The sequence below is a fragment of the Geospiza fortis genome, unplaced genomic scaffold (assembly GCF_000277835.1).
Source record: "Geospiza fortis unplaced genomic scaffold, GeoFor_1.0 scaffold46, whole genome shotgun sequence".
NCBI lineage: Eukaryota > Metazoa > Chordata > Aves > Passeriformes > Thraupidae > Geospiza > Geospiza fortis.
In genome coordinates, this window is record NW_005054586.1 from 511,450 (window position 1) to 525,647 (window position 14,198).

The 14,198-nt window shown below is 45.1% G+C and overlaps 1 protein-coding gene across 1 annotated transcript in view; it reads right to left on the bottom strand.

The window, feature by feature from the left end:
• The window catches only part of NDUFA10 (NADH:ubiquinone oxidoreductase subunit A10), a 29,401-nt gene that overhangs the window by 11,859 nt on the left and 3,344 nt on the right, over positions 1–14,198 (bottom strand). The window contains exons 5-8 of the mRNA XM_005429927.2: positions 13,269–13,390; positions 11,679–11,758; positions 7,543–7,597; positions 3,946–4,031 (exon numbers count right to left, since the gene is read on the bottom strand). Of these exons, the coding sequence (XP_005429984.1) occupies positions 3,946–4,031; positions 7,543–7,597; positions 11,679–11,758; positions 13,269–13,390 (343 nt within the window). The remainder of the gene's footprint in view (positions 1–3,945; positions 4,032–7,542; positions 7,598–11,678; positions 11,759–13,268; positions 13,391–14,198) is intronic.

The following is a 14,198-nucleotide window of genomic DNA, read 5'->3' on the forward strand; positions in this document are numbered from 1 at the left end:
GAGCACTTACAGACACCTTTTATGTTTCTTTCGTTTTCTTTCTCTGCCCCAGCAGAAAATTATCACTATTTGTTCTTTTCTGACCCTTTAGCAGACTTTCCTGAAGGAGCTCTCAGCACACAGCACCTTGCCAAAGGTGCAAGGTGGGGTAAGGGAAGGAAACTGGTTAGAAAAAAATAAATAAACCAGGCAACCCAACAAAAACCACCTGAGTTTCCACAGCCTGGGCTGTTATTTCTCAGTGCCTGAGGTTGGCATAGTCACAAAAACTCAAATGACAAGAGAGACCTAAAAGCATTCACTGGCCTAAAAGCCAACACCACAAAACCATTCCAGATAAGTTCTATGTTGATAGAGGAAAGGAACATTCCTCCTTCTGCCAAAGGGACTCCAATTCCCTCATTCAGCCAGGCAGAACAGATATGGCCTGGCCAAGGTGAGGCACAGCCACTCCCCTGGTGAGCAAACACTCAACATCAACACCAAGAACAAAAAAAACACTTCCAAAACAAAAGCAGGTCTGCAAGAAAAGGGGAGAAGGTGCAACAACAGAAACCTAGAAAAGCCACTGCAAAGAAGAAATCACAAAAGAAGTGTTTCAACTGCAGTAAAAAGATGGGGTGGACAGGGCTTGGAGCAGCCTGGGACAGTGGGAGGTGTCCCTGCCCATGGCAGGGGGAGGGATGAGATGGGCTTCAAGGTCCCTTTCAACCAAACCATTCTGGGATTCTGTGATTTTATGGTGAAGAGAGAACCAAGGTGCTAAAGAAAATAGCTTCTAGCACCAGAAGTTTCACAATTAATAGTTCATGAGACTTTTGGAGTCTCCATGAGAGAAGTTTCGAAGCCAGGTCCAACACATCTCTTGGCAGCCCCCCTAGTCCCGCTGTTTGCACTCAGCCATTTAAACAGGGACACTCCTTCCCTCTGCCAGGCAAAGCCACACTGGGGAGCAGAGCTGCAGGCCCTCTGTCCTCACTGCCAGGCTCTGAAGGAGCTGCAGGGACAGATCAGGGTCAGCTGTCTGAGGCAACAAGCACAGCAAGCTCTGCCCATGAGCTGATCAATAACACAGGCAAGGCCACCCAGCCTGCAGCTCCTCCTCCCAAATGCATTTATGCTGCAATGCCTGCAGACAGACAGATATCACTGGGACAAAAACATGCCTGAGACAGTGCAGTGGCAGCAGAGGAGCTCCCTGAGACATTGAAAAAGCCAGAATGGTTTCTGTTGGGCTAGGCAGCTGGAGAGGAAGGGAAGATGTGAAGAACATCCTCTGGAAGACACCTCCAGCTCCAAAGCCCCAAATGCAGCCCTTTCTAACCTTTTCCCAAGATCCCACAGCCACGCTGTCAGGGCAAGGGAGAGCACTGAGGGCAGGCAGGGAGAGAAAGAGATCATTATGGCACTGATTGCCCATGGGCTGGGCTCACCGGTTTGATTAGCTGCACTAATCACTCGGAGGCCCTGCTGGGGTTTCCATGCATTACACCCTATGCATGTGCAATAAAAAGTTCTCCTCAGCCCTGCTCACCCATCCCTGTGCCCCAGACACACTGGTACAAGCTGAGGCTGGAGGAGAACAGCAGGGCTGACAGCCCCAAGGGCTGGCAGGTCAGCAAACAAAGCAACTGCAGATGGAAAACCAAGCAGGGCAGAACCTGGATTAGGTATTAGGGGAATGCCACAGACACATCTTTTATGAAAAATCCTCTCCTTAGGATTTTTTTCTCCTGAGAAGCTGAGAGGCCTCAAGAACAAAATGCAAACATTGATTATCTGCTGCTGTGGAATGCAACAGGTGCATCTGTGATTGGTCTCATGTGGTTGTTTTTAATTAATGGCCAATCACAGTCCATCTGGCTCAGACTCTCTGTCCGAGACAGAAGCTTTTGTTATTCTTTCTTTTTCTATTCTTAGCCAGCCTTCTGATGAAATCCTTTCTTCTATTCTTTTAGTATAGTTTTAATATAATATATATTATAAAATAATAAATCAGCCTTCTGAAACATGGAGTCAACATTCTCATCTCTTCCCTCATCTTAAGACCCCTGTGAACACTGTCACAGGGGAAATCTCCTCACTGGAAGGGTGGTCAGGCATTGGAAGAGGCAGTGATGGAATCACTGTCCTTGGAAGTGTTCCAGAGCCGTGTGGGTGTGGCACTTGGGGACATGGGCTCGGCAGTGCTGGGAGAATGGTTAAATCCATGATCTCAGAGGGCTTTTCCAACCTAAACGATCCTAAACGGCAGCTGGAGCCGGCCAGGAACACCCAGGAGAGGGCAGCATGTGCCCACACACTGAGAGCCTGCAGGAAAATCCCTTTCCAAAGGAGCAATGCACACAGGCACGGGATACCTGCCCATTTGGGGGGACCACAGGCTCCCTGGGCATTGGGAAAAGGGAGAAAAGAATCACCTTTGGGGCTCATGGACTCACAGCTGGGCTGGGCAGTGAATCCAGCAGAGCTGAGCTGCAGCAGGCTCCCTGCCCCTCTGGGGTTACCATGGGGGAGGATCATGTCCAAACACACACCTGTACAAAGAGGCTCTTCCCAGGCTGCCCGAGACACTGCCCAAGATTCCCTCACTCTGCTGAGCAAAGCAAGAGCTCAAGATTGGCACAGGATGTGTTGTCACCCCTTTATCCATGCTCTGACAGCCCAGCACAAAAAAAGATCCAAAAGCAAACCGCAGGAGCTGGGATCAATGCTCAGTGTAGGTCCCTTCCACACAGGATATTTTATGATTCTGTGGTTTAAATAAGCAGCTTATTGCATTGTGGGATCTTCAAACCACCCCATGGTTTTGCCAAAAGAATAAATAATTTCTTATTACCTACAGTGACAAGAGCCTGGTGCAGGAGACTCCCCCTTCTCCAAGGTTCAATGAAAAATTGAGTCCTTAAAGCAATTTATTCCCTTCTAAAACTGTGAAATAGAATTTTCATACACTATCTTAACACACTGCTCTAATTGTAAGGTTTCCTTCAACTCCCTCCTACTCATCACAACTAATAATTCTTCCCTAATACCTGCAGTAGTAGTGTGGAGCTACAGGAAAACAAGCAACTTATTTCCTCTTTCAAAGGAAGTCTGATTGTGATAATTTTTAGGGCCTAAGTCACCAGATGTTATCCTCCCAATCACTACAAAGAAACCTCATCTCTGACACATAAAATGCACCGAAATCATGACTTGCTCCTCTCAGACACCACCCAGCACTGCTCTTCTGCAATCTATCTCCACTCCTTGATAGAGAAACCCTACAATAGGAGCATTATCTCTATTTTTAGGAGTTATTTAAAGTAACAGCACAGAAAAGTAAAACACAAGAAATATCAAAACTCTTCAAAAGAAGTTTAACTTGCTTCTCTGATGCCTGTCACAAAGACACAAACTTAAAGGCACATATTCAATTTAAAAATCTGTGTTTCTATTAACCTGTGAGATGACCAGGAAATAATGAAAATCATGTAAGTCTTACATTTTGTTTTAAAAAAGTAACTATACTGAAATTTCCAACTGCACATTCAATATGAAGATGAAGTTGCAGCAAAATGGGGAGTCTGTCTCACTTCTGGCATTAACAGCCTTACAAGTGCAGCTATATTGTTTCTATACACCTCTGTATTTTATATAAACAAATTAAACATGATGCATTTGCAAAGAATTATTAAAATCAAATGAAATTCTATTCCAACAAGTTATTTTCCAGCATCTGAGTCTGATCTCTTCCAACTGGGCAGACAAGGATCTTTGACAAAAACCACTCTTAAACTTGTCTGGAGCCTCTTGTCTCAACAATCAGCAGCAAAAATGCTACACCACAATCCAGTGCCAAGCAGAAATATTACAAAACATAACCCCACTTTTAAAAACCCATGGCTTTGACCACTTTCCCTGGGATTTGATTGCTCAGTGGCTGGGTGACATCACACTTACAAAAGTCTCAAGTGATGGAAAGAACTATCATCTTGCTCCTCCCATGGCCCCTTGTCAAACTTCAGGTACTCAATGTCTTCAATAACCTGGAATCAGAAAAGAAAGCTCATTAAGGGGTGAAAAAAATCAATGAAATAATCAAAACAGGTTATGAAACAAATGAGGAAGGCTTCACTGCTGAAGCTGTGGTAACAAGGCCAATGTCTAGAGATAACATGATCATCTCCCAGTTCTACTCCTGGAGGCTGCAGCCCTGCCAGGAGCACTGGGCACACACGTGGGGATCTCCTGACATCCTGTGCTTTAGCTCTGCATGGCAGGGAATCAACTGGCTGAGAGGTGCCTTGCTGCCAAACTCTTACCACATCCAAGCCATTCTTCCTTCACCTGCCCCTGGGGCTGAAAAGCCAAGAAGGTACAACCTCAGCCCTGAGGGAGAATGAGGGGGAAATGGAGGTAAGTCTAAATTTAACTCCTGTTTGTTACTAAACTAAAGTTTGGTCAGTTTTACTCCCAGAGAGGCTCAGTAACATCCTCTGAGGCAGGGGAGCAGGTGTGGCATCTGCCTCAGCGCTGTGTGGGTCACAGCACAGAAACAAAGGCACATTTCAGGCTGGGAAACTCAGGAGCTGCAGGGAGGAGTCCAAGGGCTCAGGATTTCACCAGCCACCAGGACCCACCAATGCATGAAAGGAAAGGTAACGCTCACAGCTCAGAGCCCTTCAAATAAGCAATGCCAGCTCAGCAAACCATTTCTTCAGCATCCCCAAACTTATCAATCCCTGGTTTGAGCTTCACTTACAGCCTGGCTCCACTTGGAAACAGATCTTTGCTGCTCCAGGAGGTAATTGCTTATCACACCTGGCTGCCTGGAGCTGAGGGAAAGCTCAGTCCCAGTGTCAGGAAGATGCACTTCAGGTGCCTGATGAGGTGGAGACAGCACCTTGGAGCAACCTGGGAAGGAGTGGATTGTTACAGCTCCACACATCCCTTTCCAGAGACCTTTTCCATGGGGAAAGGATAAAACTGAGCTCGTGACCAAACTCCTCATGGCACATTGTCAACCCATTGACAGGTGAGCACATGTCACAATGAAGTGACAGAATGATAAACAAAAAAATCCTTGAGTTCTTTACATTAAATGCACTGCAGTTATTCCCTGCAAACACTAAATCCCAGCTATTACCACTTCAAATATGATAACTAAGTGCTATTACAACATAGTTCGACTATAAAGATCCACTCTTACCAGAATTTTCATGGCAAGAAATAATTATTTGGACATGAGTGAATGAACATTTCTGAGGCACAAACTGCTGCAACATAACTCCAAGATAAGAGGCCAAGAGGTGTAAGTTAAGATAGTTCAAACAGCCATTATTTCTTTGAATTATTTAATTGAAAAGCTGAACAAAAGCAATTCCTTCTCCACTCCACAGCAAAGTTTTGGAAACTCTGAACCTGGTAACAGCACTGATCAGAGTTGCTACAATGGGTTCACAATGTGCTACAGGGGGAAAGGAATCTGTATTCAAATTAGTTTTGCTCACTGTTACCATCATATCAAAAGATTTCTCTTCCAGCAGCTCCTTAACAATGGCATCAGTTTCCCAACCAGGACAGAAGAACAAATTCTTAATTTATAAGGAATGCCCTGGCACCCTCCCAGGAATTATCAGCAAATATCCAAGGCTTTAAAAGAAATTAAACATACAGCTAACTCTGTATTCCCAGTTTTACCCTCAAGCTGAACAAGTGTGAAACATCCTAATGAAGCTCATTTCAGCACTCATTACCCCTTCAGCCACCACAACCACAGTTAATTACAACAGGAAACCCCAACTGACCTTTTTAGGACACTTAAAAAATCGTTTCCAAGCTGTGCATGTGTGCTCTGAGCAAACCAAAAGTTATTAAACTATAAGGCCATAAAAAAATTCAGCTCCCAAATCCCTAAGCAAACAGATTGGAGTGGGCTAATGACCACTGCTCTCTGTCAAGAGGATACACCTGTGTAAACACACACCTTACAAGCCAAAGCCCTCCTGCCAGCCCTTATTTCCAAATTTCTTCTGTGTCATCCCACAGGGAAACTGAATCTGAACAGAAAAAGGGGAAAAACCAACTGAATTTTTCCAATTATCAGCATCTACCACCAACACCCAACAATGACAATGACAACATCATGGGCTGGATAATCTTACAGGGTCTTTTCCAACCTTAATCATTCTGTGGCATTATACTTGAACTTCCAAATAATAATCCTTCCCCTAGTCCAGATTTGTCCAAGCAAATTAAGGACTCCACTGGTGCATCTGATGAGCCTATTTAGAGCAATGACAAGATTGGTGAGCTCAGGAGAGTCGCTCCTTGAACAATAAGAGCTTTAGACTGACTTTAAACCCTGATTGAAAGGATTAACATCAAATCTCTAGCAATGGGGTTTACTACAAAAACATCTGAGGGGGAAACAACCTGCTTTATTCTGACCACTTGGAGATGTGTCCAGAGAGAAGGACAGGGAAAAAAACAGGCATTTAACCCCCATCTCAACTTTCCTTTAATTCACCAAGTACCCATCTTGAAACACCACAGCTCTCCACTCCTATCCTTGCTTCTTTGTTGTTATCCAGAAAAAAAACAAATTAATTGCTCCAGATTCTCTACATTCACATCACAACCTCAGCTTTTTTGTTCATTTCAGCCTGATTTTTTGTGTATTTTTTCTATTTATTATCTGCTGTCACACTGAAGCCACCAGCCCTTTTTTAGGGGTATAAACCCACATTGTCCCACAGGTCTACTGGTTATAAATGATAACCTTTATTATCAAGTGCAGGAGCACCCAAAAAATCCATCCACAACAGGAGAGGACCCAGAATGTGGCACACACCCCTGTTCTTATAAAGGGAACAGAAGGCCTAGAGACAAGCAGCAGTGCACCTATGGGGGAGAATGGAGTGTTAATTTTAGCACCAGGGAAGTCCTTATCAACATTTTCTGCTTCACAAAGTCATATAACCCAAATGTTGAAGGACACCTCAGGCAAAAATGTAATTTTAGTCTGATAAGGGGCACTTAAATATTAACATGAATGCTCTGAATATGCTAATAAGCTTAATGAGGTACAGGCTACCACACATCTGTATATATTACTCAACTCTCTGCCAAGATCACACTGCACGTAACAGAGGAGGAGAGGGAGTTGGGACTGTGTGCAAGTAGGGTAAAAATTTCACCTCATTAGGATGAAGGCCCAAAAAGCCCTTGGAGACAGCCCAGGTGCAAGTCTGCTCTCTCTCCTCCCAAGTGGGGATGATTCCTTGGCAAGCTTCCATGGAGGATTGTTATTATCCAGTTAGCACCATATTACTGCTCTTAACAGACATCTATCCCTAGAACTGAAATGGGCCCAAAACCTGCCCAGAGTCTCAAAAACTTCAGTGCTCTTTCTCTCAGGAACCTCAGCTAGAGAGGAAAGTTAATAATGGTCAAGCAAAAGGCTTCTGCTAGCCTGCCAATAACCCTGCACGAAGGGGAAAGTTCACTGAACTAAGGGAAATCTTTTAAACTTACTCCCAGAAAAGCAAAACTTACCTTCTCCACATCCTCAGCTGCACTTGCTGTGTACTGCAGAACCTCACAGCTCTCACTGCAAAGAACACAGAAATTGAATTCCCCTGATAAAACTGCTCTACCCATCCTCTCCCCACCCTGCTCCAAAAGGAACAGAAATGAAGTTAAAAGGCATAGACACTGAACCAGAATCATGGCAATTTTTTAGATTGCTCCTAGCTATTGCAGTAGAGTTCCTGTTGCACCTGTGAGCTGTTTCTTTGCTGCTGGAAAGTTGCTTTTAAAGGGCAAATGGCCTGGATATCTACACAACTTCAGCTGAAAAAGAAATTTTAAAAACTACACATGTGAATTTGTTTTCATTTAATTAACGTGGATACTTGCCCCTATTACAACTGCCCAATCTACTTGAAAATAAGTGAAATTTTCAGTCTAACCCAAAAGTGGGTAGATTTTCTTTTTTCCAAGTGCATGACTAGCTGTGAGTCATCTCAAGTGAAGAATGCATTCATTTATCACTATTTACTCAGGTTGAGCTAGCTGAATGAATACAAATGCAAGCAGCATGATCTCTAAGTGTAAAAACATTTTTAAAAGGTAATGTTTCCTGGTTAGAAGATTGTTTTTTTAATCAGACAGCTGCCTTCAGAGAAAAGACACTTGCACAGCAGAACCACAACAGGAATTCCTACATGAACCTTTCATACCTCACATGTTCAGCCACGTTCAGCAATAGCTGTTTCCAGCTGGAAAACCCTGGAATAGCTGCCCAATGTGGACACTAAAGCAAACATCACACAGCAAAGTTTAGGAGCATGGAGAAAATTCCACAGAATCCCAGAATGGTTTGGGTGGGACAGGACCTTCAAGCTCATCCTGTTCCACCCTGCCATGGGCAGGGACACCTTCCACCATACCAGGTTGCCCCAAGTCCTGCAGGACCAGGCCTTGGACACTTCCAGGGATGGGGCAGGCACCTGGAATAAGAGATTCTCCTCAATATCAGCCCAAGGGAGAGGTCAGCCCTCAGCAGAGCCTGACACCAGCAACTGCCTCAACGATGCCCATCAAATCACTTCATCCCATCTCTTGATTTGACTCTGCAGATTATCAGGGCTTCATTAAGAGAAAACAGCTGCTCAGTGACTCTGCAGATTATCAGGGCTTTCCTTAAGAGAAAACAGCTGCTCAGTGGAAGCAGTGTTGGATATGAAAGAGAACAGTACCAACCTTAAGGCTCTGCTCAGGGAAAAGAGAAAAATCAAACAGAACTCAAACACTGCTCCAAGTCACCGGGCAGAACCTGCCACAGCACCCAGCCCACAAATCTCACTACCAATAAAAACATGAAAGACATTCATAATAGAAAAGAAAGCATCAATTTTAAAGCAAAAATCCACTATAAACCACTTCAGGCAGCATCAGGCTGCTCCAGTCAAACAGCACAAGGTAACAGGAGTTTTGCCCAGCAACAAACTGCTTTTCAAGGAACAAGCAAACTTCAACAGGGAAAGCATGCAGGAGTTTGCTCAGTGTAAGAGCTGAAGTGAGAGATGCAGGACTCCAGGCAGCTCTCCAAAATGCAGTTTGTTCCATTCAAGATGTCACAGCAATCCAGGGTGGTGGGTGACAGAGCTGTGCCCACAGCTGTCAGCTCCAGCTGCAGGCAGGCCTGGAGACCCTTTGGTTTTGGTTACAATGCATTAAATACTTTTCTTTGCTGAGCATCTTCATACAGTAGAACCAATCTATACCTTAACTTTTATCTCTAGCCTATCATAACTCCTGTAATTACCATATTCATGTTACTGTACTCCAATCACTAAAAGTCAGTACATTACAGTTTAAGCTAGAAGTTGTTTTTCCCTTTTCTTGCAGTGGAAAATTCTGAGACCTTTTTTCTACTTGCCACATTTGCTGACTTGTTTGCCTGTGCTACCTTTCTGCTTGGTAAGAACATCTTCTTGTTTGGGGTGGGTTTATCCTTTGCTCTAAGCCATAAAAACCCCTTCTAACTAACACACCCTTTGCCTCCTTGGTTACCCAGCAAGGCTGGCTCAGCAATTCTCTTCTCCTATATCAAAACTTGCTGCCATCTCTATTCCTTCACCAGACTCCACATTTAAAATCTTTCTGTTAAGCACACATATCTGTGAGACTTGCTTGTCAAACTTTCATCCTTCCCAACAGCTCAGCAGTCTATAACACCTCCTTTTAGCCTGTTTGGACCAGACTTTGGGCATCACCAGGAGTCAGGGAATCAAACTAGGCAGGCTAAGTGGTAACAGGCAAGAACATAGCCCCCTGCAGCCCTGCCAGCAAACAAACAGTTAAGACAGCTGTGGCTTCTGCATTTAGCCCAGACAGAGCCACCCTGAGGTCCTGAGGTGCACAGAGCTGGACTCACACACCCCCAGCTCCCCACAGCCAGGGCACAGAGACACAGATCTGTCACTGTCATATTTCCTGAAAAATCTCTCTGCCCAGGATTTCTCTCCTGGGAAGCTGAGAAGCCTCAGAGAAAAAGGAAAACAATTCTTATCTCATTTGCTTCTGCTGTGTTTTGCTGCTTTGGAATGTGGTTGGAGATTGTTTATCCAACAGGTGAATTGTTTTCACTCATTGGCCAATGACAGCCAAGCTGTGTCAGGCTCTGAGGAGAGAGTCACAAGTTTTCAGTAGTATCTTGTAGCCTTCTGTCTGTATCCTTTCTCTATTCTTTAGTATAGTTTAGTATAGCATTCTTTAATATAATATAGATCATAAAATAACAAATTAGCCCTCTAAGAACACAGAGTCAGATCCATCATTCCCTCCCTTTGATGGGGGTCTCAGAAAACGCCACACAGCTCAGTGTGCCAGGCTGCTGGGAGCCCAAACCCTGCCAGCATGCCAAGCAGAGGGGTTTGCCTGACAGGGGCACTGCCCATGCACACACAGAGGGCGAGGAGGTGAAATCACAGCAGGTTCAGGGCTCAGCCTGGCTGAACACCATGAGATGCATGTGGGGCTGCCTGTGCTCCAGAGAACAGCAGCAGCTGGCTCCCACCAGTGACTGCAGCAGTCTGCCCTCAGGGGATGACATTCCCAAGGCTCCCCATTCCCTTCCAAGAGGGGACACACGAGAGGCCACTGACCATCTGTGACAGCACCAAGCCCTGCCTGCCTGAGTGACAAGCTCAATATCGAGTTACTCACTTCAGTAGCTGGCAGAGCCACCCACTGATCCACCCGGGGAGATGGAGCAAGCACAGTGGGACACAGGCAGGCTACAAAGCACCTGGGAATCCACTCTGATTTCTATCAGCCTCCTGCACACACCACAACTCCCACAGTTAATTCATCTAATACCCTTTGAGAGTTTTCCTTCCAGAATTATGAGGGACCCTAATTCTGCTTTTAGATGTTTAGAACAGTTTTAATCTTCCTACAGCTCTTTTGTAAGAACTGGGAGAGCTGGCAAGCTCTGATTCATCCCAGGTTTACAGGGCACGTGCTTTTGCTTCCCAGCTAGAGGAAGCCAGGGGAGCCCAGTGAGAGACAGGACACAGGGAATGGCTTCCCACTGCCACAGGGCAGGGTTAGAGGGGATACTGGGAAGGAATTGTTCCCTGGGAGGGCATTGAGAAGCTGTGGCTGCCCCTGGACCCCTGGCAGTGTCCAAGGCCAGGTCCTAGAGGGCTGGGAGCAACCTGGGATAATGGAAGGTGACCCTGCCCATGGCAGGGGTGGGACTGGATGAGCTTTAATGTCCCTCCAACCCAAACCATTCTGGGATTCTGTGACAACTGAAAGGACTTTCTGAGGAGAGAAAAGCCCTAAAGCCTTCCAAAAAGGCCTGAGAAAAGCTTGCATTGCACCACTCTCTCCTCAGGTTGTGCAGACACACAGAGCCATAGCTGTGGCATTCTGCACACCACTCCTGAACCATTTTCAACTTCCAGCACCGGCATCAGGCTCCCGGGCTGGCAGAAGTTAACCACACTCACACAGTTCTCATGCTGTAAATGCAGCACCCCTTCACTGGGGCACAGTACTGTAACCCCGCAGCACAAGGAGGATTTTTTCACATGATTTGTTGATATTGGCAGAGATTTTAAGGTTTGCACACATTTTTGCTCAAAGACCTAAGAGGCAAAACATTTTTCTTTGCTAACCTGATCGCTGGTAGGAAGGTCTTCTTGTAAGCATCCTCAATGCTCTGGAGATAGGAAGGAGACACCTTTTTCTCATATGGCTACAAACAAACAAACAAACAAACAGAAAAAGCTGTGGAATTATATTTCTATCTTTTCCCACCAGCACAGACTCCAAGGTCTGCTCCACCACCTGCCAAGGGTTCACTCTGGGACAAGCAGTCAAACATCCAAGTGAACCACATGCACATCAGTGAAAGTTTCAAAGAATTAAGAGTGTGATTTGGAGCGTTTGGAATTCCTTACATGCCATGAAATACCTAGAGTAGCCCCCAGCTATCCAAGACTGATTCATCCCTGCTAACTACACCTTCCAGGGAGCTGTAACAGCCACCCAGAAAACAGGAGAAGACTCTGAGTCCACCTTTTCCTTAAGGAGGCCAAAATTGCACCTATCTCCACAGTTTCACACAAGTGCATGGGCAAACAGCCACTCCAAACTCCTGTGGAATTTCATGGATATCATCCCTGCTCTTAGCCAGCTTGCCTTCCACTCAGTGCACCTTCAATGCCACATTTGCAAAACACCAGGAATTTTTATCTGATCTACCCTGTGTTCCCCAAACAATCCTACAGAGCTCAGCACTGCCACTGACCCAAAAAGTCACAAGCTACATCAGCAATTTCTGTCCAAAGGTTTCAAAAATGCCACTGATTTTCATGCTCAGAAGGGCTAAGAACTCACAGGCTCTCCCAATACATGAAGAACTTCTTAACTGAGAACTTTTTTCTAATAAATCAAAGCTTTCTTTTAATCTATCAGGGTTAAACTGCATTTCCCACAGCCTTTCAACAAGGCAAGACAAACACCTTTGAATCCTCACTAAACATCTGCAAACACTTACAAACACACATCTAAGTATCAAAGAGGGAAAAAAACCCCAAATTACAAACCTTATTAGATTAGTCATTCCCCAAAAGCACCCTGCAGCTCTCCTGAGCCAAGACCAGCTCAATCAGGCAGTCACCCAGCAGTGATTTGCTGGATTTCAGGGAGATAAGTGAACCTGCTGATCCCAGGTGACTCACACACGAACCCCAGCAGAGGTGTGAGGAAGCAGTCAACTGGGAAGCAGGAGCCAGGGAGCCCAGCTGGGCTCCTGGCACTCAGGAATAAGAAACAAATCACCTCTAAGTGCATTGCAAGCAGCACATCACCTGCCCACAGCTCTTGAAGTGGCAGCAACACAGCCAGGTAGAAAATTTCACCTGCTCTTCAAACAATTTCTCATCCCACAAATGACAACATATTGATGCAGTCACACAATAAAGATTATTTTTGATTTTTTTTAACCTTTTTTTTAAAGCAAGCATAGGAGAATACCCACAGAGTCACCACCACCACCCAGATCTCACAGCTCAGAGGACAAGCAGCTCCTCAGATGCAGCATTCAGCAGAAACCCCACAGAAGCTGTGATTACAACAGACATCAGCAGGCAGCAATCATGAGAGACAAGTAACAATAAAGATAAGAGATAAATAGGCTGTCATGGTTTGACACTGGCACAATGTAAACCCACGACATAGGCAATAATCAGAGATCAAATTACCTTGCCTTTCTCTTGAATCCTCTTCTGCACCTCTGGGACAGGCACATCTACATAAATGACCAAGTGAGGTGGCAGGAACTCAGAAACACTGATCTCCTTGATCTCTTTGTAGTGATCAAGGCCTGTATAAAACACAAATAAATCACATTCCCCACGTCTGTATCTGCAGGCTCTTCTTCTGGGCTTACAGAGCAAGTTTAGGGCATGTTTTTCCTCAAACAGAATTCAGGAAGTTTACAAAAAAACTATTTCCAGAGAAGTTCTGTGCACTGAGAATCTAAACCCAGTTGTATCAAAGAGGGACTTTATTCCTGACTCAGGTTTACAGGAATCTCAGCTTCTCCTCCACCATTTAGAGACAATAAGCAGCAGTAGCTCTAATCAAGATGTTTGTTCCCTAAGGATTCCAGTACAATTCAAACTGGGATTTTGTATTAAATTGCAGGTTGCTGGGCTTTACTGCCTCAGGTCATTATAATCAGTTCTCAAAGCCACCCAGTAACTTACAGCAGGTGGCAAAAAACCAAATGCACACCTCTTAAACCCAACAGCAAAAACAGGAGGCAGTCAAGAAAAGTTACATCCACCTCAGGAGCAGCCAAAAGAACAGATTTACTAAGAACAGGCAGGAACAGCTCAGGGCCCATGACCCCAGACCAAATCACTCAGGTTGGGAGGAACATCCCCAAACCACACAGCTCAACCACTCTGCTGAGAATCCCACCCACAGCACTCTGAGTATCTCCAGGGGGGAGATCCCAGGTGATTTGCTCCAGGGTTTGATTCCCCTCACAGCAGAAAAAGGTTTTTCCTTACAAATTAAACATTTTGCATTTCAATTTGTGCTCTTTATCTTCTGTCCTCTCACTGCCACTAAAACCACACCAGCTCCACCCAGCAACATCTGAACACTGAACACTTAAAGGAATC